Source organism: Myotis daubentonii, chromosome X (assembly GCF_963259705.1).
Source record: "Myotis daubentonii chromosome X, mMyoDau2.1, whole genome shotgun sequence".
NCBI lineage: Eukaryota > Metazoa > Chordata > Mammalia > Chiroptera > Vespertilionidae > Myotis > Myotis daubentonii.
Genome location: NC_081861.1, coordinates 132,330,345 through 132,358,325, shown reverse-complemented (window position 1 = coordinate 132,358,325; position 27,981 = coordinate 132,330,345). Strand labels below are relative to the sequence as shown.

General features: G+C 42.6%; 1 protein-coding gene and 1 pseudogene across 18 annotated transcripts in view; one reads left to right on the top strand and one right to left on the bottom strand.

Moving 5' to 3' along the window:
- Nucleotides 1-27,981, top strand: part of CA5B (carbonic anhydrase 5B) — a 75,736-nt gene that overhangs the window by 33,412 nt on the left and 14,343 nt on the right. For 11 of the 18 annotated variants that reach the window (XM_059679550.1, XM_059679547.1, XM_059679555.1 and 8 more), the window contains 2 exons: nt 18,882-19,068; nt 27,162-27,359. In XM_059679550.1, coding sequence (XP_059535533.1) covers nt 18,882-19,068; nt 27,162-27,359 — 385 coding nt within the window. Of the gene's footprint in view, nt 1-84; nt 292-6,240; nt 6,485-8,712; nt 8,915-16,009; nt 16,104-18,881; nt 19,069-27,161; nt 27,360-27,981 lie in introns of those variants that run through there. The other 7 variants (XM_059679560.1, XM_059679556.1, XM_059679559.1 and 4 more) reach the window with 6 other exon arrangements.
- LOC132225424 (small nucleolar RNA SNORA48) lies at nt 4,736-4,880 on the bottom strand (annotated as a pseudogene).

Sequence of the window (27,981 nt, the reverse complement as noted above, 5' to 3'; positions counted from 1 at the left end):
CTTATTAGTAACAGTGGTAATGATGACGGGTAAAGTAGTTTCAATCATTTTGAATATGTTACTATTGACTTCCAATGTTCCAAGTTTAGAGAATGCAGATAAAAAGTGAGATTACTGTTTACCACGAGCACTACGAAAAGCACCGAATCTCCTGAGACAGGAAAAAGAAATTGATTTCTCCATGTTTTTCATACTCCACGATACTCTTCAAAAGCAGTTTCTCGGCACATAGCTATTGATCTACTGCTCAGGAAGGTAAATTAAATATGAGATCACACAAACAGAAAACACGTGAGTCATTCTTTCTACTCATTCCAGATGCCTTTTAAAGTTTTAGAGTTGTAAATGCATGTGGGCATGTGTATGCTTCATTTACTGTAAGAAAGCAAGAGGTAGTGAGAACTGATGTTGCTTTTGAATTTCGATCCCCAATTATCACAAACAGGATTTTTCTAAACCTATAGCACCAAAATCTACTACAGTAAATTGTGAAACCATTTAAAATATGATGTTACTTTGTACATTTTTTATGTTTTTGGAAATATATCTGGCTGTGACATGTTAAAATAAATCAAAACTTTTTATCATTGAATATGGAAATCTTTTATAAGATTTTTAAAAATCCTGCACTTTTAAAACTAGTATCTATTACAATTATTTAGCACCACTCACTAATTTTCTAGAATAGAAGTGGTAGAGTTTTAATCAAATGTGATCCTTCACCTTTTAATTGTAATGAAATTGATATGTAATAAACAATTTAAAGAGGTTTATAATAATTACCCCAATATGTTCAGAATAATTAGAGAGATAAAAAAATGATTCTACTCTCTTTAAACTAAGTGAAAGTGCAGGCCTTCACTTTCTACATTTAAACTCTCTATCATTAGGTTAAGATAGATATGGTGATAAAATATTTTTGCCTCATGTGCAAACCGATTCTATTTTAACCTAGTGGTTCTCAATCAAGGGCAATTTTGTCTCCAAAGAACATTTAGAGACATTTTAAGTTGGTGGAACTTCAGGGGGCTGGGAGTTCCGTGATTTCTAATGGGTAGGTGGGGCCCAGGGATGCTGCTAAACATCCTACAGTGCACAGGACAGCCCCTACAGAAAAGTGTTCTCCAGCCCCAGATAACAATAGCACCAAGTCTGAGGAGCTACTTTCACTGTGCAGATGCTTTTGGGTAAGAGACCGCGTATTCCTTCTTAGTTGCCCAGTATCAGAAACAGCAACCTAGAATCTAGTATATTGGAGACAGTTGATGCTGACACTTGGTAAATTGGCATTATTACTTTTATTGTTCACATGTATAAATAAATAAGCCAGATGTCATTCTGAGAAAAACCTCCTAGCTGTAGGTGTAGTGAGTTTTCTCATTACCTGTCTCATTATCTGTTCGTCCTTGAACTGGGTACCAGTGATGAGGTTCAGTCTTAACTGCTGGGTGCAAGCTACTTAGGTGTGCACAGTTTACCTTGAAGAGTTCTCAGGTTGGACACACCAGTATTATATTGAAAGAATGCAACAAGTTTGCTTTTAATTAACTTTTGTACTACTTGTGGAAGTGAAGTTTGACCCAAGTGTCTTCTCTTTTAAAACTGTTTTCCCAAAACAAACAAACAAACAAACAAACAAAAAACTGTTTTCCCTATGGTGACTACAACATGTTGGTTGTTCAAAGCTCTATATTTATGAAGGTTTCTCTCCATATTGCTACCACCAGTGTAACTTATCAATTTACACATTTCATAAATCTTTGTTTCCCTTTATTATTATTCTTACTAGGGGCCCGGTGCACGAAATTCGTGCACTGGGTGTGAGTGTTGGGGGGGGAGTGTCCCTCAGCCCAGCCTGCCCCCTCTCACATACTGGGAGCCCTCAGGCGTTGACCCCCATCACCCTCCAATCGCAGGATTGGCCCCTTGCCCAGGCCTGACGCCTCTGACAGAGGCGTCAGGCCTGGGCAGGGGACCCTCATTTCCCCCCATCACTGGTTTTGCCCCCAGCCCAGGCCTGATGCCTCTGGCCCAGGCATCAGGCCTGGGCAGGGGACCCCCGGACCCCTCCGATTGCTGGCTCTGCCCCTTGCCCAGGCCTGATGCCTCCGCCAGAGGCGTAGACCCCCATCACCCTCCGATCGCCTGATCAGCCCCTTGCCCAGGCCTGACGCCTCCGCCAGAGGTGTCAGGCTTGGACAGGGGACCCCAACCTTCCCCCGATCACTGGCTCTGACCCCCACCCAGGCCTGAGGCCTCTGGCCCAGGAATCATGCCTGGGCAGGGGACCCCCATCTCCCTCTGATCGCTTGCTCCACCCCCCGCCCAAGCCTGACGCCTCTGACCCAGGCTTCAGGCCTGGGCAAGGGGACCATCATATCCCCCCAATCCCCGGCTCCGCCCCCTACCCAGGCCTGATGCCTCGGCCAGAGGAGTTGACCCTCATCACCCTCCGATCACCAATCACCGGATCGGCCCCTTGACCAGGCCTGAGGCCTCCGGCAGAGGTGTCAGGCCTGGGCAGGGGACCCCCAGCTCCCCGTGGTTGCAGGCTCTGCCCCTGCCCAGGCCTAACGCCTCTGGCCTGGGCGTCTGGCCCGGGCAGCGGGGACCCGCAGCTGCAGCGGCCCCGCGATCGTGGGCTCCGCTTTAGGCCCAGGCAAGGGACCCCTAGCTCCCGGGACTGCCAGCTTCGACCATGCCCAGCTCCCATCACTGGCTCCACCCCTACTTCCTGCTATCACTGGCCAGGGCGGCAAAGGCGCCTGATTCTCCGATCATGGCTGGGGGGCAGGGCAAAGGCGGCCCCAGGGCCGCCTTTGCCCTGCCCCCCAGCTCTTAGCTCCCCCCTGGGTTTCTGATCACTGTCAGTGGCAGGGGGCTTCTTCCTGCTTTCCCTTTCGCCTCCCTGCATTGTGCCTACATATGCAAATTAACCGCCATCTTGTTGGCAGTTAACTGCCAATCTTAGTTGGCAGTTAACTGCCAATCTTAGTTGGCAGTTAATTTGCATATAGCCCTGATTAGCCAATGAAAAGGGTATCGTCGTACGCCAATTACCATTTTTCTCTTTTATTAGATAGGAGGATGTGGGGTTATTTCCATTAACACAACTAATAAGGAGGAAGAAAGGACCAGTTAAATGTTTCTCTAAAGATTACCATTTAATAAATTTATAGAATACTGGTTAAATGAGAGATCAGTTTAATATATATAATATATAATTTTTATCTCACATATTATATGCTTATATTATTTGCTCTATATTCTGAATTCACTATTACAATAAGTTCATTTATCTTCTTATTAAGATGGCTAATTATAGACTAGAATAATCAAACCTATGATCTTATTTCTAATTAAATCTCAAGATCATTATTACCATAACTGATTAATTTTACCCTCCCTTATCTACTTTATCTGATTTGCCTAATTAGAATTTCATTTTATTTTTCTGTTTAAGCCGTATAGAAAAAAAATCTTGCTTCAAATTTTAATATAAAATTTGTACTCAGATTTTATCCCCTTTACATATCCCATTCTTGAGTAAACATTTAACTATTAGTATTAAGTAACAAGATTGAGAAACCCTTACAAGAAAAGACTATATGGTTGCAGCACCTTCTTCTTGGGACCAGGGAGTTGATTCCCACAAAGGCTGTTGGGGAGGAAGCCACTTTTCCCCTCCTTTGTCCCCACTGGGTCCTGCAGGCCTTCACTTTCTACAACATCCTCTAGTTTATGACATTGGGGCTGTTTGAAAAACTCCTTTAACTAAAATGCATGTATACTGCCCGTATCAATGTGCATTCCACTCACTAGTACCTAATGCTTAGTCCTTGCACTTGATAAGTACTCACAGGTTGCTCTTAATAATAATGTTAAATTACAGATTTCTGATGGAAAATTGGAATTTATGTAGCTTTGGATGTATCATATGGTTCCAAAAGATCTAGCTGGAAAGTAATAATAATTGATTTTAGGATTAAAACATTCTTAATAATATAAGGGTTGCATTTCTCATGGCCCATCAATATTGGATTGTTTAATATAATTCAGTTGACTAATCATAATCATAAACTGGATTTCTAAGACACCTAACACTGTTGGGAATGAAGTATCTTGAGGTACATTACATTTTATTCTCATTCCTAAACAGAAAGAACATTTAAAACACTCTCAGGATCTATTATAAACAAGGATTTGAAATATTTTTGTCTTTATCCTGATATTTTATGCTTTATTTTAAGATGCAAAAATCTTATGAAACTAGGATATTCAAACAGCTCATCAAATTTTGTAAGTTAATTGAGAGCCATAACCATTATGAACTTCGGTTTATTTTTTTACAGGCAAACGTGTTTTGTTTTTTTTTACTTGAGTGAAAGTTAATCACTATTGCTTGAAAACAAAAATTAGACAAACTGAATGAGTGTAATTTTGCCAGTGTTATATTCCTACAGAGGGGACTTAAAGGGCAGTTACTTAAATTGGATGCTTGTGTGCCTGTCTGTGTGTCTCATCCTGTGAATAAAGACCAACAAATTACGACTTCCATGTAGTAAAAGCAAGACTCACACTGAGTTTTCTGATATTTCCTTGTAGATGTTGAAATATTTACACTGCTTCTTGAATGTTACATTGAAAGTTTTTCATGGTCTTGGCACACAATGCTTATTTTTCTAAGCTAAAATCTTAGCAGCTAGAAAAATATAGTTGGGCTTTTTGGTCTTTTATATGTGCCTCAGACATGAAACAGCTCTGGCCACCAACACAGGCATCAAGTTAGGATGAACTAAGGACTGTATATCTGCTTGGCCCCTGATTGATATAAGAGCAACATCACCAATCAGGTGTCTCCTTGCCCACTACCAGGAGGTGACTTTTCTGGTCTTTAATCACCTAATAGGCTGTCTGTTGGAGTTTACCCAAGAGTGTTTAGCCCTGCCCATATGTACTTCCTCTGCCAGCCTTTATAAAAAGGTGATGGGGGCCAATTTTCATAATAGAACCTCAAACTACCTTCCTCCTCAAAGCACACGAATGAATCAATATTTCAAAGTGTCTACCCTGAAGTTTTAGCCAATGACAATGACCTCGTACTCTCTACCACACAGAATAATTCTCAACACCCTATAATGAGAAATGTCACTTTGGGAAGCTATAAAGACCTGCATGCAAGACCTCTATTCCTACAATTCAGAGGTGCCAGATAGGTTGTTGCTCGCAGCCAATCACCCATTATGCAATGTTAATCACAAATGTGGACACAGCCACCAAACTTCCCAGCACAAGTTATTCGGGCAGTTTCTGTGAATGAATCAAGAGTTGAAATGCAAATTGAAATCTACTTATCATCCTGGGTAGCAGTACTCTAGATGCTACTCTGGCCCTGGCCCTGGCCAGTGTTGCTCAGCAGTTAGAGCACTGGCCAGTTAGAGCATTGGCCCACCCACCAAAGGGTCACTGGTTCGATTCCCAGTCAAGGGTAGGTATCTAGGTTGTGGGTTTGCTCCAAGGGGAGAGGGAGTGTGTGCAGATGGCAACCAGTGGATGTGTCTCTCTCACAGTGATATTTCTCTCTCTCTCTCTCTCTCTTTCTTTCCCCTTTCCTTGATTTCTCCAACTATGTCTTTCGTCCAATGTTGCCTATATTTTCATCAGTTGCATCAAATCATTGTAAAGGAGTAAACTGTTGCTAACTACACAAAAATTCAAACAGTAACTTGCACAGTCTATATTTGGTCTCATCTCCTGTTATTTTTTAAGGCAATAAATGAATGATATTTAAAATATTTTGTATAAATGAAGCAGAGTTTTCAGGGTCAGAGTGAGCCTATAATGAACGTGTTCTGTTGCAAAGTTGTTCTTTCCTCTGTGTTCCTTGTAGCACATTTGTGAATATTCCCAACTGTCTCCAAGGCAGAAATGAAATGGAGGGTGAGAAGGGAACTAATTTGTGATCTTAAAACCTTTATTGCCGGCATATGAAAAATATATGTAGCCAATCTTGTTACTATGGGGAAAATGTAGCACTCCATAGGAGTTAAAGGGGCATATATATTCAATGATGATTTATTGGTAATTTATTGTGTAAGGGGCTGTAGTGAGTACTCTAAAAGTTGCTTCCTGTGTTTTCTGGCCAAAGATACTCACACTAATCAGATCAAGACCTGTGGTTACGGTCAAATGATTAAACAATTTAGTAACGAGTTTGATGGCCTTTATGCAAGGAAGGGAATATAGTCCATGGGTTGGGGGGTGGGGTGCATTGCCTCACAGGCGGGGGAGCGCTCTTCCTGAGGGAGTTTGGGCAAGAGCAAGTTTTATATAATGTTAGAAGAGGCAACATGGAAATGGCAGGATGAGCGAGGAGGTCAGGAATTTCTTTATGAGGCTAACAGCTCCTGTTTTCTAGGGTAAAGTAAGCTAGCTAAGCTGACTTGGGCAATTGTGATTGGTATGTTTTGGATTTCCTTGACAGGTGGGTCCCATAAGTGCAGGATGACTTAGGCTTAGATTTGTGATATGGGCTGGGCCACTAGGGTGGCCTCTATTTTGTGGGTCCTAATATACAAATTAACTTTACCATTACAAGCCCTTTCCATCTACCAACACCCTTAATACCTTCCTTTCTAGTTATTTCTTATTGTATCAAAACCCAGGTTGGGGCAACTTCAAGCTGTAAGCTCCTTGAGGTTTGCCTTATTTGTCACTGGAATAAAGTACTTGATAAACATGGTTTGACTTGATAAAGTGACTGAATGGCTAATGGAGAGAGCCCTTCCCCCAGAAGTGCCCAGTTAGATATTTCTGGACAGGAAAGAAAGCTGGTTATAACCTCTTTAATTGTTTTTTCTTCTGACCCAGAGTTGTAAATGGAGAGAGCAAGGATAGTAGGAGTACTAGATCACTTCATAAGTTATATAAATGTCTAAGCACTATGTTGTATGCCTGGAACTAATATACTATTGAATGTCAACTGTTATTGAAAAAAAAAATTAAATCTCTGGCCAACCTTAAACAACTGTTTTGGATCTGATGGCCTGCTAATTTTATCATTGCCTGCATTATTCTCCTTCCATTAAGTCCCGCTTTCCCTTGGCTCCTTCAACTATTTCTTTTATCTAGTGATGACTATATTTTAGTAAGCTGCCTCAAATCATTGGTGGAAGAAGATGAGGTAGAACTAATTGTATACAAATCAACTCAGTAATTTATATAGACTGTATTTGGATCAATTTTTGTGAGTTAATTTTTCAGGCAAATATGACTGACAGTTGAAACATTTTATAAATGAGGCAGGGTTCTCAGGGTCAGAATGTTCTGTTGAAACATTCTTTCTCTGTGTTCCTTCTAGTGCAACATTTGTGAATGTTCCCACTATCTACGAGCCAGAAATGCAATGGAGGTTGGGAAGGAAAAAAGTAACTTAATATGCTATTATAAAAGTTTTATTGTTGATATATGAAGAAATAAAAGTAGCAAATCTTACTGAAAGGGGGATATGTTATCTTTCTCCACATGTGAAAAAGACAAATATTCAATGAAGATTTCTTGAGAATTTATTAAAGAAATGTATTCAGTCCTATAAAATGGTTTTTTGTTTGCTACCCAAAAGCGTTCCAACTAATGAATTCAAGACCTGTGAATACCAAATCCGTTTTCACTTGTCAGCCCCTTGCCACATCTTCTCTAATGTTCTTGTCATAATTTTCACCCCTAAACCCATGTTGGGACAACTTCAGACCGTAAGCCCCTTGAGGCTCATCTTATTTGTCAGGGGAGCATGTATTCAATAATATGATTTAAATGGATGAATCAGATTTCTGTACAGGGCTAGGAAAGCTGGTTATAACCTGGTCACATTATTCTTGTGGACACAGAGTTGTAAATGTAGAGAGAAAGGCAAGCAGAGTTTCAGTCTGTGAATTGTCTCGACAGGCCCTAGACAGCAGGAGCTCACTGGATGCTAGGAAAGTTCATCTAGAGGAGACATCAAGAAATACAGGAGTTCCCTTTACTCCACTCATCTGCCTAAGCGGTTCTCAACCTGTGGGCTGCGACCCCTGAAAATACATCCTGCATATCAGATATTTACATTACGGTTCATAACAGTAGCAAAATTACAGTTATGAAGTAGCAACAAAAATAATTTTATGGTTGGGGGTCACCACAACATGAGGAACTGTATTAAAGGGTCGCGGCATTAGGAAGGTTGAGAACCACTGCAACACCAGTTCACAATTCAAGTTCAGAGCACGTGAACACTGGCTCAAAGAAACTCGGGTGAAATGGACATGAAAACTAGCTGGAAGGAACCTGGCTGCAGGATCTGTTCAGTGTTTGCGTGTCCCTCCTGAGCCACCTGCTCTCACTATATTGTATTGATGTTTGGAAATGGGAAAAACCGGAGGAAAATCATTTCTTAGGCTCTTAAGTCTGACTTCACCCAACAAAATGACGCCAGCGCTCAGTTCTCTGGCCGGAGGGTTTCTCTAGAGACAAGTTGGGGGGCCGCCCAGGCGACATCCAATTCCCGCGACAAAGTTCCGCCCGGGAGGAGGGGGGGCCAGGCGCTGGGCGGAGCCGGAGGGGAGCGCAGGGGCGTGACCACGGTGGAGGGGCGGGCCCAGCGGAGCTCAGGGGCGTGACCCGGAGAGGTGGGGCGTGACTGTGGCGGGAGGCGGGTGGCCTGGCCTGAAGGCTGAGAGGAGCACCTTCTGGAGTGGCGTGGCCAGGGCAGCAAGTAAGGACCTGGAGGTGGAGTGATCAGTCATATGGGGCGTGGCTTAGAGGCGAGGGGCGTGGCTCTGGCCCTGGAACACGGCGAGGGGGTGTGGCTATGATGGCTAAGTTTGCCAGCTGCGGCCCCAGGACTAAGTAAGGTTCCTGCTCCTGGGAAAACGCTCAGGTAAGGGCCAGTGGCCGAGTGGAGGGGGGTGGCTACAGCGGGGGCTGGCCGGCCCGGGGAGGGCTGGACCTTCCTCACCCCAGCACTGCCCTGCCTGGTCTTGGAACCAGGAGAGCTGTTTGCGCGTATTGCTGGGGTCACCGAGGGGCGCAGTGGACTAGTTAGGCTGAGAGGGTATTACCCTCCCCGCCCCCCGCCCCTGCAGCCCTCCTCTATGGGAGTCACCAACCAAAAGGCAGAACTTCCTTTAGGGTTACTTGCACTTGAAGGGAAAACAGCTGCCCCAGGGGATTTGTGGGGAGTTCCTTAGGAGGGAGTGTTGCCAGGGCTGGTTGGATGTGACTAGCTCGAGAAAGTCCAAACTGCTGCGAAATAGCTGGACACAGGTAAGGACTGCAAATCTGAGATTGTGGTTCCACGAGCCGAGGCGCGGCAAGCTGGGACTAACTTGCGTCAGCATTGTATTTCTTCCCTCCCCTGACTTTGCCGGGGTCTGTGGATGGAGTCACGGCCACCCCCACCCCAACGCGAGGGATCAGCATCACAGCTGTGTCTCAGGGACAAATCTCAGTCTTCTGCTTTCCCCAAGTCCTTCTGGCCTTTTTGTTTTCGTGCCTTGCCCCAAAATTGGAGGAGAACCACGGAAGTAAATGTTGATGGCTGTGAGTCTTTGTGGAATTCCGTGTTAAATGCTACTGCCTTGAGGCTGGTGGCAACTCATTAATATTCATGTAAGTGCCCTCCCTTCCCATATATTTTAACTGGGAAAGTTGGAGAGGTACAAGAAGTTAATGTGTACACCTTAATTTGGATAGAACTTGTTCTCTCCCAGCTACTGAAAACCACATTGTTTTCTGCTTCCCCTACTTTCTTTACTGATAATCTAGTCATCTTTATTCTCCTATTAAAAGTCTTGCTGGAAGGTAGAAAGGAGTAGCCAGATTTCTCTGGTGAGGGGAGCTGCCTGGGACCCTACCCTGACCTACCCTTGTACATCCCTCAGAACCGGCACTGTTCTTGGATACGTTGGAAATGGGAAACCTTTCAGCTATGTAGGGCTGTCCTTTACTCAGGTAATTTTTACATCAGTACCAGGACTGAAATTCACCAAAAGACCAAGAGCAGCAAGGACACGATTCTCTGTGCCTGTACACACCTCTCTGGAGCCAGGGGAGAGGCTGTGAGGGCTCACAGTTGGAAGGCAGTAAAGACTGACTGAATTGTGAGTGAATGAGTGAAAATGAATATTTTGGAAATGTGATGGTTGGAGGACAGGCCACACTTGCATAGTTTGTTGCAGCACATTAAGCAGTCACTGGAAATGTATTTTGAAACTTTTGGCAACCCCAGATTAGAAGCATACTCTCAGAAAAGAAGTGGGTGAGAGGAGGAAGCTGAGCTTTCTCAGTCAAGACATGGAAACATAACCTCTCATTTAAATTCAGAGAATTGCAAGCTGGCTTCCTTTCTAAATCAAGAGGTGAGAAAATTAAGGGTCAATATGATAAGAATCAAGGAATTTTTTCAAAGTTATCATTACCTTTAGTAAGACTTTATTGCTGTCTGTTTTGCATACATGTAAATATCTTAATCAGGCAGAGTTTAATCTACTTGTCATTTAATAAATACATGATTTATGAATGATTCTTTCAGTATCTTTACTTTTTCACACATTTCTAAGTCTGCAAAACAGCAGATAAGGGACCTGTTAGTAAAATTCAAGACATGCATACATAATTAGTGATTGCATAGTACCATAGTACAGAAAACTTAGCCCTCTTGGGCTTGTAAAAATTAATGGGGATGGAGTCACTTCAAAATGGAGTCGGAACTGTCATCCCAAAGGAGCCTTGCATCTTACTTCTCAAACCTTTGGATTGTTAAAACTGAGCAAATAAACCTATGGCATTGTATCCCAAACAACTGTTTGCAAAGCTAATAGGAAAGTAGATATGACTACATGACTGAAAATGAAAGACATTCTTTAAAATTAATATCATATGTTCCAGTGGTCGGCAAACTGCGGCTCGCGAGCCACATGCAGCTCTTTGACCCCTTGAGTGTGGCTCTTCCACAAAATACCGACTTCTGTGCATGGGCCACGAAGTTTCAATTGCACTGTACGTGCGCGCCCACATGTGGTATTTTGTGGAAGAGCCACACTCAAGGGGTCAAAGAGCCGCATGTGGCTTGCGAGCCGCAGTTTGCCGACCACTGTGTTAGCCTATCTGCATTTATAGAAATTTCTTCCTTTGCTTATTAACACTCAGAGAAATTCCTTCTATTCCTGCATTTATTCCCCTTTCCTTTCTCATAAAAATCCCTTGTGCCTTCACCTCCTAATCAAAACATTATTTGGGTTTCTGCCTGGATCAGTGCTTCCTGCATAGCTCTTCTATTGAATCTTAAACACTTGTTGCCTCTCACTTTGACCTTTTATTTTTATGTTAACTGTCCCATCTTTAAGGACAAACTTAAGTAAGGATAAATTTTCTGTGAAAGCCAGTAATGTATGGTAGTAGTTCATTCTTATGTATTATGTTTGATAATTAAACAGTATTTGTGGTTTCACAAGCTTGGGTTTTATGAGATCCTGGGTAAGTTTAAATAACCACCTCTATAACTTTTAATGTAACAGACGGGATTGGTGTTAGGCTTGAGTATGAATAATCTCAACTATTGTTATAGGTATTGTAGCCCAGCGTTAGCTAAACTGAGTTTCTGTTTATTTGGGTTTTCGTGGAACCCTCTTTGCCTATGACTTTCCATGCTCTGTTGCTTCCTTGATTGCCTTTAACTGTTCCTCTCCATCCCTTGGACTCCTAATCACTCCATTTTTTTCAGTCTCCCTCTGTACACCTGTTACTCCTTGTTGGAGAGGGTGGGTGTACCTTCTCTTTAGCCTTGTAGCCTCTCCTGAGGACGAGAGCTGCTTTGCCAACTCTCCTAGACCTTTCCTCTCATCTGTACCGTGGACCTCAAATCCAATGTATAATTAGATGAAGAGGGTCATCTTTCCCTTCTCACCTACACCTTGTGCCAAGTTCTGTTTCTCTGTCAGGGATCCTCATTCTACCACCAGCATCATCTAGCTGTAAAACCATGAAGCCTTCCTTCTTCAGCTTCTTCCCTTTTCTCTACTCTAGTTGAGTGCAAATCCTATTGTTTTATTTTTAACCCAAATGGTGATCTCTTAATGCAAAGTGCCTTGTTCATCTCTACTACCACTATCAAGTTCAGTATTTTATATTCTCCACTTGGATCACTGGAATTTCATTTTAAACTTCACATTTCCAACTCTGAGCTACTGAATTCCCACCCAAAACCTGTTCGACACAATATTGTCCTCATCTCAGCTCATGGCAACTCCATTCTTCTAGTTGCTTAGGCCAAGAATCATCCAGTCATCCTTGACTCCTCTCTTGCACATTTTACAGGCTGTATTTCCAAGTTGTAGCTAAGACCCAACCACCTCTCACCACCTCCACTGCAACATCCTTAGATCCAACCCCTGGATTATCTGATTGATTTCCCTGATTCTTTCCTGCCTCACATCCCACTTGATTTCCAATAGAGTACCTTGAATGATCTTTTAGAAATATAAATCCGCTTATGTCCCTTCTCTGCTCCAGAAACTTAATCGTAACCCCATTTCTCTTAGAGCAGTAGTTCCCAATCAGAGCTGATGCCCCTTCTCCAAGGAACATCTGCAATGTCTGGAGACAGTTTTGTCACAGTTGGAGGGAGGGTGCCACTGGCATCTAATAGGTAGAGACCAGACAGACTACTACATGTCCTACTATGCACAGGACATGCCCCCCCCCCCCAAAAAAAGAGTTTTCTGGTTAAAAATGTCAACAACGCCAAGGTTGAGAAACCTGAGTTGGAGAAAGAACCTTTACAGTGGCCTAGACATCTACTTGATCTGGCATCCATTACCTCTCAACCTCATCTCCTATCCTATGCTAGTTCACTCCTGTCATATTGGCCTCTTTACCATCCCTTGTATGTGCCAGACACACTCCCACCTCAGGGTCTTTGCACAAGCCATTTCCTTTGCCTAGAATACCCTTCACCCTGATACCCATATAATAAATTCCTTCACCTCCTTCAATCCTTTGCTCAACTTCACTTTCTCAATAAGGCCTCCCCTGAGCAATTTATTTAAAAATCTGACACCCCCTTCTCAGTGGCCCTCCAAATTCACCTAACCCTGCTGTACTTTTCACTGAATCCATTATATCATTGCTGTTTATTGTCTATCTCCCCCTCCTAGAATGTAAGTTCCACAAGGGCAGAGACTTTGTTTTATTACCCTATTGATCCTAGAACAGTGTCTGGCATTTAATATGTTTGACTGACATCTTGATGAATGCATGAATAAAAGAGTGATGGGGGAAAAAAGAGTGATGGAATTGAAGGAAGGATGGTTGAAGGAATCATCTCATCACTGACTTTCCTGGATCCACTCTTTGCCCACTTCCATCCATCCTACGCTGTGCTGACAGTCATTAGAAACCATCAGTGCTTCCTCCTGTACACATGGAATAATATTTGAAAGTCTTCCAGTCTATTGGAAATTTATATTCTCTGAATTAATCTCAAATCCCAATCCTTCCCTACTTTCCACTGCATCTTCTGGGCATCTGCTTGACCAATACCTTAACAAATATTCATAGCAGACTTGAGATTATGGGAAGTTCAGATACATTTGGCTTCATTACCAAAAACAGTATTTTGATTTTATAAAAAAACACAAGGTCGTTTTCAGAGTCAGTGTCCCCTGCAGTGAGATGGACAGTATTCCCAGGAGACAAACAGAAGTTCAGACTTCCAGACCATTATATGCAGCCCACTATTGGGTGGGCTTTGTGGAAGAGGAACTAGAACAGCGGTTCTCAACCTGTGGGTCACAACCCCTTTGGCGGTTGAACCACCCTTTCACAGGGGTTGCCTAAGACCATCCTGCATATCAGATATTTACATTACAATTCATAACAGTAGCAACATTACAGTTAGGAAGTAGCAACGAAAATAATTTTATGGTTGGGTCACAACATGAGGAACTGTATTAAAGGGCCAGAAGGTTGAGAACCACTGAACTAGGTTCACATCAGGTTGACATCAGGCCTCTGGAGCTCTTGTGTCCTCCTAGTCCTCGAGAGCCAGTCTGGAAGTGGGCAAGAGACACTTCCTCTGGGTGAAGTGTCATCAGGTGCCAGCCTTGGCATTGTGCACAGATGGCATGATTACAGAATGCAGAGCAGTCCCTAAAGGCAGGACTGCTCCAGCCTGTTGCGCCAACTCAGACTTGTCCTAGGGCTTTCCTGATGGCTCTGGAACTAGACCAAGGATCAGTTATCCAGACTTCTCTGGGCACCTCGGTAACAGGTCTCAGACCCTCACATGGCCCCTTGTGCAGGGCCAAGAGCACGCCCACTCATCTTTACAACTCCCTGCTGACCTTGTCTTATCACAACATTCTCTTTGAAGGGCAGACCAGCAAGTCCCTTGTGTTGAGTATACTTTGTCCTTGGCATTGTGTTCCTGGAATTTACTGTCTTTTTAAAAAAATCTAGATTATAAGCAAGAAAGAAGTCCTTTTCCACATGTTTTCCCACCTCCCCACAACACTGGGATTGATTATGAAATAAGCCCAAGGTTCTACCTGTTTCAACTTCAATTGTTCTCTTTGGCCTTGGTTCCTAAGCACCCCTGCCTCCCCCACAATATCCTCCTCATTGCTGACATTACCCCTGTCCATCTCTCTGTCTTTGTGCCTCCTATTAAAATAGTCTCTCTCCTATGACACATGTTTCAGACGTCACCCCCTCCTGAAACTTAGAGCCTCTGCCCTCTCTTCTCATTGAATTAAGTCAGGGCTGTCTTCACATATGGCTTGATTAAGAAGTATTTAATTGTGTTAATTGAAATAAACCATACTCAGAGGAAAAATATTATATAATTCCACTTATATGAAGTATGTAGAATAGGCAAATACATAGAGACAGGAAGTAGAAAAGAGGTTACTGGGGTTTGGGGCATCATGAGAAATGAGGAGTTATCTTTTAATGGGTAGAATTTATACAGGGGGTGATAAAAAAGTTTTGGGTATAGATACTGGTGATGGGTACACAACATTGTAAATGTATTTAATGCCACTAAAAACATGAAAATGATAAATATTATGTATATTTTACTACAGTAAAAAGGTAACCAAAAAAACCCCACAAAAGTTGTTTAAATAGCTTTTCCTTGTAGATTGCAAGTTTGTGGGAATGGTGAAAAAACATAACTTTTTCATCTTTACCCTGCACAATGCTTTGGATGAGGTAGTCACTCATTATTGCTTCAAATCAGGGATAGAAAGAAAAACAGAAATAAGGTACATTTTGACATATCTGCTGCCTCTAAAATGTATATATACAAACACACATAAAACTGCTATGAACAAAAGTGATTCTAATTTGGTTTGAGAATTTCCAACTCCTTTTGTTAGTGAAGACATACTTTAGGTGTCACTGCCCTAAAGACCCCAGGTAGGAAGTCAGACCTGCAGGTGAGGAGCCTCTGTGTGTTTGAAGAACTTCCTGCCAGTCCCCTTTCATGTGGAGTCATACATTTCTGCTCCCTGAGATCAGTATGATCATTGGCAAAGTGTTGCAGACAACAGCGCACAGCACATACAATATTTGTCCAGGCACATGTACTAATAGCTAATTAAAAAGAATTCTGCCTTGAGCTCGCAGTTGTTCCTTTCAGGGTAGTAATAGGAAGTAACTGCCCTATGCCTTCCCTGGACACACCTCACGGTTCCCATTGGGTTTAGCCTTCTCTCCTCTAGCTCAGATCTGGTGGAGTCAAGGGTAGAAGAGCTAGTTCACAGCCAGTTAACAGCAATGAGGTACATGAAGAGAAGAGATGGTGAAATCAGGACAGGTGCCTCCTTTCTCTGCATTCCTGGGTATCCTAATGTGCTTTTGTTTTAATCTTACACTCTTCTTGGAAAGACAGTGTGAATGATAAAATTCAAGCCTGTAAGTGATGTGTGTCTTTAGTGGCTTCTCAATTTCTCTTTTTTGTGCCTTTTGGCAGCTGCCCTCCTCTGGCATTGCCAAATTGTTTAGAGGCCTCCAATAGGCTGAGGGCAGAATCCGAGGAGCACTAACACCTGCTGAGAACTGGATTGGTGTGTATGTCCCTTCCCATGGGATGTACATTTCAAGAAGCTCCGAGAAGGGGACATTGCACACCTGGAAGCTAGAGTTCATGTCTTGTTCCTCTTTGTATCCCAGCCCCCAACATGATGCCTGGGGCAAAGGAAATGATAATAAATGTTTCCATGAAAATGATTACTGGCAGAATTCCCATCTCTGTGACACCAGGTTGGGTTCAATAGGTTCCTCTTGCAGATCAGACAGAACTTTGGGGGTCCTTCATATCTTATAGGAAGAGGTATGAGACCCTCCTCTTTAAAGACAAACATTTAAAAGTGTTTTCATAAATGTATATAAGTACATTTATACATTTCAAAGTGTATAATAAACCTACAAGTGGGTGATGGTGATGTGTAGGAAAAGGAAAAATCCCTTCATATTGGGAATATACTAGCAGTCACTTCACTGTTCTCAGTTCTTGAAATTAGGATCTAGGTCAGCCGTGGGCAAACTACGGCCCGCGGGCTGGATCTGGCCCGTTTGAAATGAGTAAAACTAAAAAAAAAAAAAAAAAAAAAGACCGTACCCTTTTATGTCATGATGTTTACTTTGAATTTATATTAGTTCACACAAACACTCCATCCATGTTTTTGTTCCAGCCCTCCGGTCCAGTTTAAGAACCCATTGTGGCCCTCGAGTCAAAAAGTTTGCCCACCCCTGGGCTAGGTCTTTCCCTCTTCAGATCATCAGGTAGCCATCATGTGCCAGACACTGTATCCCTAAGAGATGCACCTGTGACCAAGATAGAGATAGTCCCTACCACCATGAGGCTTAGATACTGTGGAGATAGAGTCATAAATTACATTCCTGGTGAGGTATTTAATTCAACTCTGACCAAGAACAAAAGGGCCCTGTGCTCACCAAGAGAGGCCACAGTCAAGGGAGGCTTTTAGGAGGTGACGGTGGATGTGGTCATCAAAGGGTGGATAGGAGTTAACCAGCCACAGGGGGAGTGAGAGTGGTCTATTGAAGGAGGAACAGCTACATAAACCCTGAGATTAGAGGGAGCATCAGGAGTTGGAAAAACCAAAGTCCATGTGGCTGGTGTGCATACAGGAGTGTGAATTGGACATGAGGTTGAGAGGTGCTAGAGCAGGGCTAGAGCACAGCTGTGCAGCCAAACCGTACTCATTGTTGCTCAAATGGTGTCTGAACAGTTGTCTGAATGCATCTCAAGTAATCACTCTAACCAGCAGTTCTCAACCTGTGGGTCGCGACCGCCTAAGACCATCCTGCATATCAGATATTTCCATGACGATTCATAACAGTAGCAACATTACAGTGATGAAGTAGCAACGAAAATAATTTTATGGTTGGGTCACAACATGAGGAACTGTATTTAAAGGGCCAGCAGGTTGAGAACCACTGCAAACACTTTAAATTCTATAGTGGAGTGAATATATAATCAAGGAACTTTTTTTTTCATTTTTGAACTTGTTTGCTTACTTGATACAGGGATAGAAGTTTCAGGAAAAGTGGATGAAGCAGTATTGGGTGGGGAGTGGGGAAGAAGCATTCAAAGTTAACATTACCATAATTTCAGAACACTGTAGTCAATGCCTTGGAAAGCATAGTCTTCTGAGACTCTCAACTATGAATATGTGAGGTAGGGAGGTCATCAGTGCAGTCATAAATGAATATTCAAATTGAATCTACTTGTAGATTAGTTCAGGATTAATCTGCATTTTCCCATTAACCAAGGGAAATATTGCTACACTTAAAATTGGCAGTCACTAGTTATATTTAAGCTTGGATTTCAAAACCACCCCTGACTATTTTGGCAGGACATATCTTGGATTGTTGTTTTTAAGCAATCCAGATGCAGACTAATTTTTTTTTTTTAATTTAAGCTGCCTGGAGGGAGCCTTCATCTTTGGTTACTTCTTATATATAAAGTAGAGGGCCGGTGCATGAATGCATGCATGGGTGGGGTCCCTCGGGGTGACCTGTGGGGATTGGGCCCCAGCTTGCACCCCCAGCCTCGCAGCCCCACAGCCCCGCCTGGCACCCCGCCGTGGCCTAGCACCACCCCCTCACCTGCTCCAACATCCCACCTGCGGGGTGATCAATCAGGGCGGTGGGGGGGGCAAGGCCCCCCTCCCCCCCAGCTTGGCTCCCTCAGTGCCTGGGAGCCGGGTGGTGGTCCTGCCCCCCGCCGTTTGTCACCGTTTGCAGGGCGCTCAGTGGGGCCATCAGGCCCCCTCTCACACCTGCCTTGGCCTGGCACCGCCTGCTCACCTGCTCCATCATCCCACTGTGGTCCTGCTCTAGTCAGGGCCCATTGGGACCCGTAGTGCCTCCACTGCCTTCCGACGCCCACCCCACCTGGTGGTCAGCACACGTCATAGTGAGCGGTCAAACTCCCGGTCAAACAATTCGCACATTAGGCTTTTATATATATAGATATCATGCTAGACAATTTGGGTTTCAGGAAGTATCTTTTTCAATTTTAAGAACTGTACTGTAAACAATCTATTTATTCTTTTGGTTAAAGAGGATAGTTTCTCTGGACCTCTAATATTTGCCAATCTCTAAGGAAAGGCAGGGTGCCTGACTTAGTCATCCAGACTCTGCCAATGAGATGACCAATGCCTTTGAGGAACAAGAGTGTATAAACTGTTGACTCTAAGTTTGGGCCTCTGTCACCCCATGGTGTGTAGTGATAGTCTGGAGGTTCCCATCTTACTTGGTCCTTAATCTTGACTATTTACAGCTTTTCCTCCTCTCTCCTCCTGCCTCTGGGTTATTAGGTTCCTGCAAGTTCCCTGCAAACTGCCCAAGACTTCAAGCCAAAGATTGTGGTGATGAGTAGCCTGCGGGTCATTCTTCAAGCCTCTTTATGCAAATCGCTGTGGAGAAGATGCCAGATTCTGAGATCCATGCCAGTGAGGCCCTGCAGCCTCTACACCTGCAGTTACAAAACCCGGAACCGAGCCCGTGAGTACCCTGCTGCCTTAAGGAGAGCAGGATGCTTGTTTCATAACAGTCATGCATGTTAAAGATTTGTGGATAGGATGTCAGTGGCATTCCAGAGTGGGTGTATATGCCTTAAGAACTTTGAGAATTAATTACTTGTTTCTCTATCGGTCCTCTAAAAGGATTGTGGAAAGTTCTTTTTGCCCCAGTTTTACTGAGATATAATTGACACATAACATGTATAAGTCTAAGGTGTACCACATGGTGATTTGATACACATGTATATTGCAAATGATTACCGCAGTAAGGCTTGGAAAGTCCTTTCCTTGACCAGTTTGAACATGTTAAAATTATGTCCTACAGAAATGGGACAAGGGTGAGATCCCAGTTTCAAATTATTTGAAACCTGTTCTTTAATGTTTCTTGTTAGCAATTGTCTTTTTAAAAATATATATATATATTTATTGATTTCAGGGAGGAAGGAAGAGGGAGGGAGGGAGGGAGGGAGGGAGGGAAGGAGGGAGGGAGGGAGGGAGAGAGAGAGAGAGAGAGAGAGAGAGAGAGAGAGAGAGAGAGAGAGAACATCAATGATGAGAGAGAATCATTGATCGGCTGCCTCCTGCATGCCCCTACTGGGGATTGAGCCCGTAACCTGGACATGTGCCATTGATTGGAATCGAACCCAGGACCCTTTAGTCTGCAGGCCAACACTCTATCCACTGAGCCAAACTGACTAGGGAAGCTATTGCTTTTTTTTATTAAGGTTGGTCCACAGATTGTGAATGATTTCTGTGGATCTGAACATTCTAGAAGATGCATGTTAATGATTTACAGCAGTTCAAAACAGTAGCATCACACCCTGGAATATTCTTTCCTGAGTTACACATTGTGGTTGCTTCTAGCAGACCAGCTTGTTGAGTGTATGCTCTGCTGTAAACATAGCAGATCAAGTGAGGCAGCAGATGGTGTCTGTTGAAACCTCTCACATCTAATCCCCCTGCCAAAAGACCAGTTACCATCTACCTCTCTATGGGGCAGGGATTCTCCACTGCAGCACCACTGACATGGGGGTGGGTCATTCTGTGTTGTCAGGGGCTGTCCTGTGCACTGTAAGATGTCGGATGGCATCCTTGGCCTCTACCCACTAGATGACTGCAATATCCCTGCCCAGTTGCAACAACCAAAAATGTCTACACATTACCAAATGAGCTCTGAGGGACAAAATTGCCTCTGGTTAAGAAATGATAGAAGAGGATAAACTTTGTATTTGTGGAGAGATGAGTTTGAGTTTGTAGAGAGATTAAATGGGTAAATATATCATTGGAGGGGTATTTTTCATATTTTCCATTAGTTTAAAGGGGTTGACTCAGAGTTTCCAAATATTGGCTTGCTTCTAGGTCAAGGTTTCTCTATTTTTTCTCTTTGGGTTTAGTCTCTTTTGATCCCATTTGCACATAATAAAAGCATAGGTAAGAGAAATGCTTGTAAAATAGGCATGATAATCTAGCTAAAGCCAAGGACTTGAAACTGCTCCATAAATATATTTTTATTGAGAGTGTATTTTATTTCCTCTCACATTGGCCGTGTTCTCATTAAAATGAACTGCCCAGTGTTATAATACATTTCTGGTTGCTGGGTGTGGCTTCCTACCACCAAGCCCACATCCTACCCAGACTGGCTTATTCTCAATACTGGCACTTTGAGGCTTAAAGTGGAAAAAAATATTTATCTAGGTAATAAAGTTTTACTTTTTTAACAGAAAAGTGTAAGTCCCTAACACTACCTAGTAGTTAAATAAAGTGAACCACAAAAATGAGCTTTGTAGGCAATTCCATATTTTCTAACAGTCACACCTAAAAATGAACAAATAATATGTCAATTGCATCTCAATAAAACTGGGGGAAGTAAATTTTGTTCATTTGTGTAATTCTACTAATATAGAAAATATAGGTGAAATATAGTATATAGGTGAAATAAATTTTACTAACATATTTTATTTAACATAATAGATCCAAAATATTATCACTTTAAAGTAAGATGAATATAAGGATTATAAATGAAATATTTTACTTTCTTTGTTTTATACTAAGTCTTCAAGGTCCCTCAGTGTTTTACATTTATAGCACATTTCAATTTCAACTAGTCACATTGGATGTGTGGGTACCATGTTAGACAGTGCAGGTACAGAGAGCAGTTGCCTAGGAGTAACAGTAGATGAGAGGATGCTTAATGTAATGTGTAGCTGTCAGGGAAGGGGTTTGAACTGACCTTGAGAGCCAGTAGGATTTTCACAGATGGGAAAAAACAGGCAGATGTGATCATGTGAATGCAGGAGGTGTTCTGGGTACACTTGCTTGCCTGGTTGGAGAGACTATGGGTGAGAGGTAAGGTTAGAGAGCCTTGGTATCAACTTGTTTGGTTTTCTCTATCAGTAAGGTAAGCATTAAGTGCCTCCTTTGTGCCTGGTACCAAGTTCAGCCCTGGGCCTGTAGCAAAAGTACAGGATTCAGGCCCTAGGGCTTAGAGTTGACACAGGCCCCTTGAGCAGATAAAGGCACATTGCATGAAACATGGTTAAGTGCTAAATGGTGTGAGGGTGAATGCAGTGTGAGTTCAGCAGAAGGAAAGGTCAGGGTGGTTGGAGAAAATGTCAAGACTGGAGTTTGGGAAGATGGAGTAGAGGTGAGAGAGGAGGCAAAGCAACCAAGAAGCATGGTATGAAGTCTGGGCTATAGAGACCAGAACTAGGCTGGTGGTCATGGGTGAGACAAGAAAGAGATAAACCTAAAATATTTTTAAAGAAAAAATAATGTGGTGAGTAGGGTAATCTATATATATATACTAGAGGCCCAGTGCACTACATTCGTGCACTGGGGGGGGGGGCAGTCCCTCAGCCCGGCCTGCACCCCCTGGCAGTCCAGAACCTCTCGCTCCTTACCGCCTGCCTGCTTGCTGCTCCTTACTGCTCACCTCGCTGCTCCTTAGCTCTGCTGTGAAGGCGGGAGACCTCCCGCCACTACCGCTGTGCTTGCCAGCTGTGAGCCCGGCTTCTGGCTGAGCGGCGCTCCCCCTGTGGGCGTGCACTGAGCATCTGCCCCCTGGTGGTCAGTGCACATCATAGCGACCAGTTATTCTGGTTGTCCCGCCGTAATGGTCACTTAGGCTTTTAAAGCCTAATATGCAAATTGTCCCTGTGGGAGTTCAACCAGGAGACTGATCACTCGCTGTGATGTGCGCTGACCACCAGGGGTGGCGCAGAACGAAGGAAGGCCACGTCTGGCAGCCAGCAGCCAGAAGGAAGGCCCTGGCTGGCAGCTGGAAGGACCTGATCGTCCCTGATCGCCAGCCAGGCCTAGGGATCCTACCTGTGCATGAATTTCATGCACCGGGCCTCTAGTGTGAAAGAAAGATAAAAAGAAGAGGAGACCTCCCCAGTTATGTTCTTTATTATATTCCTTCATTCCACAACTGATTGAAAGCCAGCTCAGTTCTGATTTGCAGAGCAGCAGGGGAGGCACATTGTATGTGTAGGGGAGGACAAATTATTTTCATTCTACCCTTGTGAATTATTGCCCCCCCCAAATAAAGGAGAGACTAATCAAAGGAAAACAAACAGAATTTTAATAACACGGATGCCAGGCCAAAAAAGTGGAGGGGGGGGGTTTGGGGGAACAAGTTAACATATAATGTGGGTTTATAAAAAAACATTCATTGTCTTATACATTTTGATAAGTGGCAGCACCAGCTGCATTTGTGACACAGTTTGGCTTCATCTGGAAGGTCATCTGGAAGGACGTTTGGCTGTCTGGTCTAATTAGCATATTATGCTTTTATTATTATAGATGTCCCCTTGCTGTAGTTATCTCTTCATATACTGCTATGGATAAGCCCCTGTAGTGCCCCTCAGCAGCTGAGCTACTGAGTAGTTATCAATGAGAATAAATGAGCTATCCTGACTCAGATTATATCACTCATATCCAAACAACCTATAAAAACAACTTCATTCTTAGATCAAAATAATTTCACTCTTAAAAACAACTTTAATTTTTGTCATAAGTAGATTTTAAATCATATAAAACTGATACACAATAAGTGTGAATTCTCAAGTTCCCAGCCACAAGTCTGAATATCTCAGAGGTGTTTCTAGAAGTTTAAAAACATCACACAATCAACTACAGTTGTTTATTCCAACAATAGCAGTTCAATACGAAATTTAAAAGGCATATACCAGATAAGGCACTACAAGACAATAAAAAAAGAGGAAGATATGGTTCCTGTCTGCAAGGAATTTGCATTCTAATCCAATTATAATATGAGTATATTATACCAATTCATATACATTTTCCATTTTAGATTTCTGAAACAGAAAGTTCTTGTTCTTCACAAGTTATTTTATATTAATGGAGAAACCCAAAATATTGATTTCAGACCTCTCTACAGGCGAGAGTACTGCATTATATGAAAAAATAGAAAGAAAGAGAGAGAGAGAGAGAGAGAGAGAGAGAGAGAGAGAGAATACTTTGAGTTTGTCTTCGCTTTTAGCTCCAAGATTTCTCTACTTTGGCCTTGTTGAAATCCAGGGTCAGATAATCTATGCATTGTTTAGCTGCATCCTTGGCCTCACCCACTAGATGTCAGTAGCACCCTCCTCCAGTTATAACAATGAAAAATGTCTCTAGACATTGCCAAATATCTCCTGGGGGGCAGAATCCCTCTGTTGAGAACGACTGGCCTAGAAACTGCCAGGAGAGCTTTATGTTTGTACTGCTGGGGCACTTTTGCCCAAAAAGAAAAGGTTAAGATCTTGCACTTCCAGCTTTGGGCAGCTACCTCAGAAAGAAGAATGTTTCCTATGTAAGAGTGAATCAGAGGCAAATTTCTGTTTTTTGTTTTTGTTTGTTTTTTTAATGAAAAGAAGGGTGTCAGGGACCCTGCCATGCACAAGGATATTTGACTGTATAGCAGCTGCCTTGTCAAATCCTTAGACTCATTCATAGCAGTGAGGTGAGGTGCAGAGGGTCATTAGTAATGATTTCCTGTTGGTCTTGGTTTTACCCACGTATGGTGCTTCTAAAGGGCAGAGAACTGTAACACCCCAAATTCTACATGTGGGTTCAATCCATCATGCATGGATGTCTCAAAAGGTCTGTCTGTGTTGTCAGGAAGTCTGTGGAGATTTCAGGGACTTGCCACAAAGACTGTTCCAAACTAAAGAGGTTCATTTGCCTATATGCATCAAAGCCCAATAAAACACGAGCAGGAGTATGCAGCGAAGAAAGTAAAGGTTTATTTAAGAAAGTGGCACCAAGCCTGGAGACACAGGTGAGCTAATGCTGAAAGACCAGGCTCCCCAATGGCCTGTATGAGGGCAGATTATATAGGGGAACAATTATTAATCATTGTGACTAAGGGAGTTGAGGTCATGTGATCTACTGATTATTTGGGGGCAGGATAGGAAGTAGTGGTTATTGATGTCAGCTGTGGTGTCATTCTGTCCAGTTTTGTGAGGGTAAAGATGTTATGCTTTCATGGGCCTGGGACTGACACACAACTGAGGCCAAGATGCCATGTTCAGTTTGAAACTGTTCCCTTGATCAACAGACCTGAGGTTTTGTTCCTAAGACCTTATGTTGCTAACCAGAACCTGATGTCCTAAGGACTTTGTGATTAAGGGAGTGGACATGCAGTATGTCGTGATGCTATTGACTGGACAAAGCTAGCTTGAATTAAGGGGGAAAGTCATATTAAAGAAATGAAGTTCCTGTGCAATTACAAGACCTGGTTCTTGAATTTTTGGTAGAAAAATCAGCATTAGTGATGTTATCAGTGCGCATGTGGGACAAAATGTGTCTGTACACTTAATATTATAAACAGAACTCCAAGAACCTTCACAATGGTAATATTCTACCCAGGTTTTACAGAATGGCCTCGTAATCTTCAAAATATTGCATACATAAGAGGTGAAGTCAGCATACACACTTAAATAGGACCATATAATTCCTCCAATGGGATTTATCTCTCTCTGGTTCTCTTTGGTCTGACATACTTCTCTGCTGTGATTCAAGTATTTGAGTCTGTCCTTAAGGCCTTAAGTATCTCTATTTCCCCCACTTTCCTTTCTTCTGAATGATATGACAGTGTAGGGGAAGAAAAATAATTTTTGCTCTGTACTTCTAGGTTCTGGACTGAGACCCAACCCCCTCCAATAATAAAAGACAGATTAACAGGAGAAAAAAAACACACAAAAGTTTAATAACATGGATACCTCCTGTATACATGGGAGAGACTCAAGAAAACTGAATAACTCCCGCAAAAGGCCCAAGCCACCACCTTAAATACAGTCTTCAGCTAAAGACAAAAGATGTTGGGGCAGGACTCTAGTGTAGGAGGTTATCAGGAAAAGCACAGTAAACAAGAGTAAGGTTGTTATACAGATTTAAGTCAGTGCCTTCTCCATTGATGAAAGTCTACGGATTTAGTCTTCTTCCTGGTATAGAGAGGGATATACCCTTACAAATGGAGATTCCCTTATAAATATAAATGTCTCTTACAAGAGGATAACTTCTACTGCATTTTCATACCTTCTCATGTATCAGTTGTTTCTTTAAAAAATTCAGCCTAAAATAATTCTTGTGCCAGAGATATTGGGGTGACTCACTCTGCTCTCCATCAACAGGGCCCCTAAACCCTGAACATCTTATAGGTCTCAAACTAACAAGAAATGACTCCTTTTCTTCTCACAATCATCAGTATCTTTCTTAATTTTTCCAAAACCCTAGAGAGCAGTGATGGCGAACCTTTTGAGCTTGGCGTGTCAGCATTTTGAAAAACCCTAACTTAACTCTGGTGCCGTGTCACATATAGAATTTTTTTGATATTTGCAACCATAGTAAAACAAAGATTTATATTTTTGATATTTATTTTATATATTTAAATGCCACTTAACAAAGAAAAATCAACCAAAAAAAATGAGTTCGCGTGTCACCTCTGACACACGTGTCATAGGTTCGCCATCACTGCCCTAGAGTGTGCTCTAATGTCAACTGGCAGTCTACAATATTACACTGTGTGTAAGGAATCCAGAAATCTTCAAAACAGCAAGCAAAATTACAGGATGCATGCAATACAAGCCTTTATTTCTCCTAGCCAACCAATTAAAACCTTAATGGTTGATTGAACATTTGCTTTCCAAAAATTACTTCTCCTCTTTCCCCATTTACTTTGTTGAAAATATGTGCATTATTGAAAATGTCATTAATATGTTCCTGTGTTTAAAACTAGTTTAGCAGTCTGTTCTCTGTATCTATGAGCCTGTTTCTATTTTGTAAGAAAAAAAAATACACCAAAAAACTCATAGACATAGACAACAATATGGTGATTACCAGAGGGAAAAGGGTGTGGGGGGGTAGAAGAGGGTAAAGGGGAGATAAAAATGGTGATAGTGATGAAAGGAGACTTGACTTTGGGTAGTGAACACATAATACAATATACAGATAATCTATATTATAAAAGGCCAGTGGCCGTAACACCGTAATGCCATAACGACCAAACAACCGGTCACCAGGAGGTGCATTGATGGGTCTCCCGGCGCTACGGGTCTGGGGTCCCACTGGTGCGGCGGGTCTGGGGTCTTGCGCAATTTCGTGCACTGGGCCTCTAGTGTACTATAAAATTGTACACCTGAAACCTATATAATTTTACTAATCAATGTCACCCCAATAAATTCAATAAAAATTTTAAAACACAAGTAAACTGGGAATATCCCTAAAAAAACACAGTTTAGCAGGTGGAGCCCAGGAAATTATCAATTCTAATCTCTATGCATTTTTCCTGTTATCATAAGAGTATGCTGCATTTGGTTCAAGTGAAATTAGAAGGTGGACTGAGAGGCTGCAGTTTGACAAGACATCAGAGTCTGATCCTTTGCAAAGGGCTCTCTGACCTGCCCATGTCCATGTCCTCTGCTTTAATCAGTCCATGAAGCCCCTAAGTGGCTAAGTCCAGAGACTTCTCGTTTCCATTAGCCTCAACAGGCTCTCCACAAATAAAACCGCCTGATGTGTGATCCCAGATAAGGGACATCCTGATGGCAGTCCCGATGTGCTTTCTCCTAGTGCACCCACTCTGGGAAAGAATGGACCTGGTCCCAGGGGGCGAGCGCCAGTCGCCCATCAATATCCGGTGGAGGGACAGTGTCTACGATCCTGACTTAAAACCACTCACCATCTCTTATGACCCTGCCACCTGCCTACACCTCTGGAATAATGGATACTCTTTCCTTGTGGAATTTGAAGATTCTACTGATAAATCAGGTGAGAGCCAGACTGATAGTCTCATCTGGAGTTAAAGGCACAGTTTCATATGGGCACAGGTTATATCACACTGTCTCCATGGAAGCACACCTCTTTTGTTAGCAATGATGGGACACATTGGACTTACTTTTTCAATGTAAGTTTTTATGCATATTTTCTTAGTATAGGTAGTATTTTTATTACTAAATAAGCATATTTCTAAGTATAGATTTATAATTGATATAGAAGATAGGGTGTGAAATGAAAAACTGTATCCAGCCAGAACCGGTTTGGCTCAGTTGATAGAGCTTCGGCCTGCAGACTGAAGGGTCCCAGGTTCGATTCTGGTCAAGGGCATACCTTGGTTGCGGGCACATCCCCAGTAGGGGGTGTGCAGGAGGCAGCTGATCGATGTCTCTTTCTCATCGATGTTTCTAACTCTCTATCCCTCTCCCTTCCTCTCTGTAGAAAATCAATTTAAAAAAAAGCTGTGTCCAAAATTTATTTTGTAGGGTTTATGAATATGTACTAATTTTCTCTGCTTGTTGACTTTACAAGACACTTTTATGTTAAATAGTAACACTGTTTAATTAGATTTAACTGATCAGATTTCAATGCCTTTGGAATGGTGAAAAGAATATTC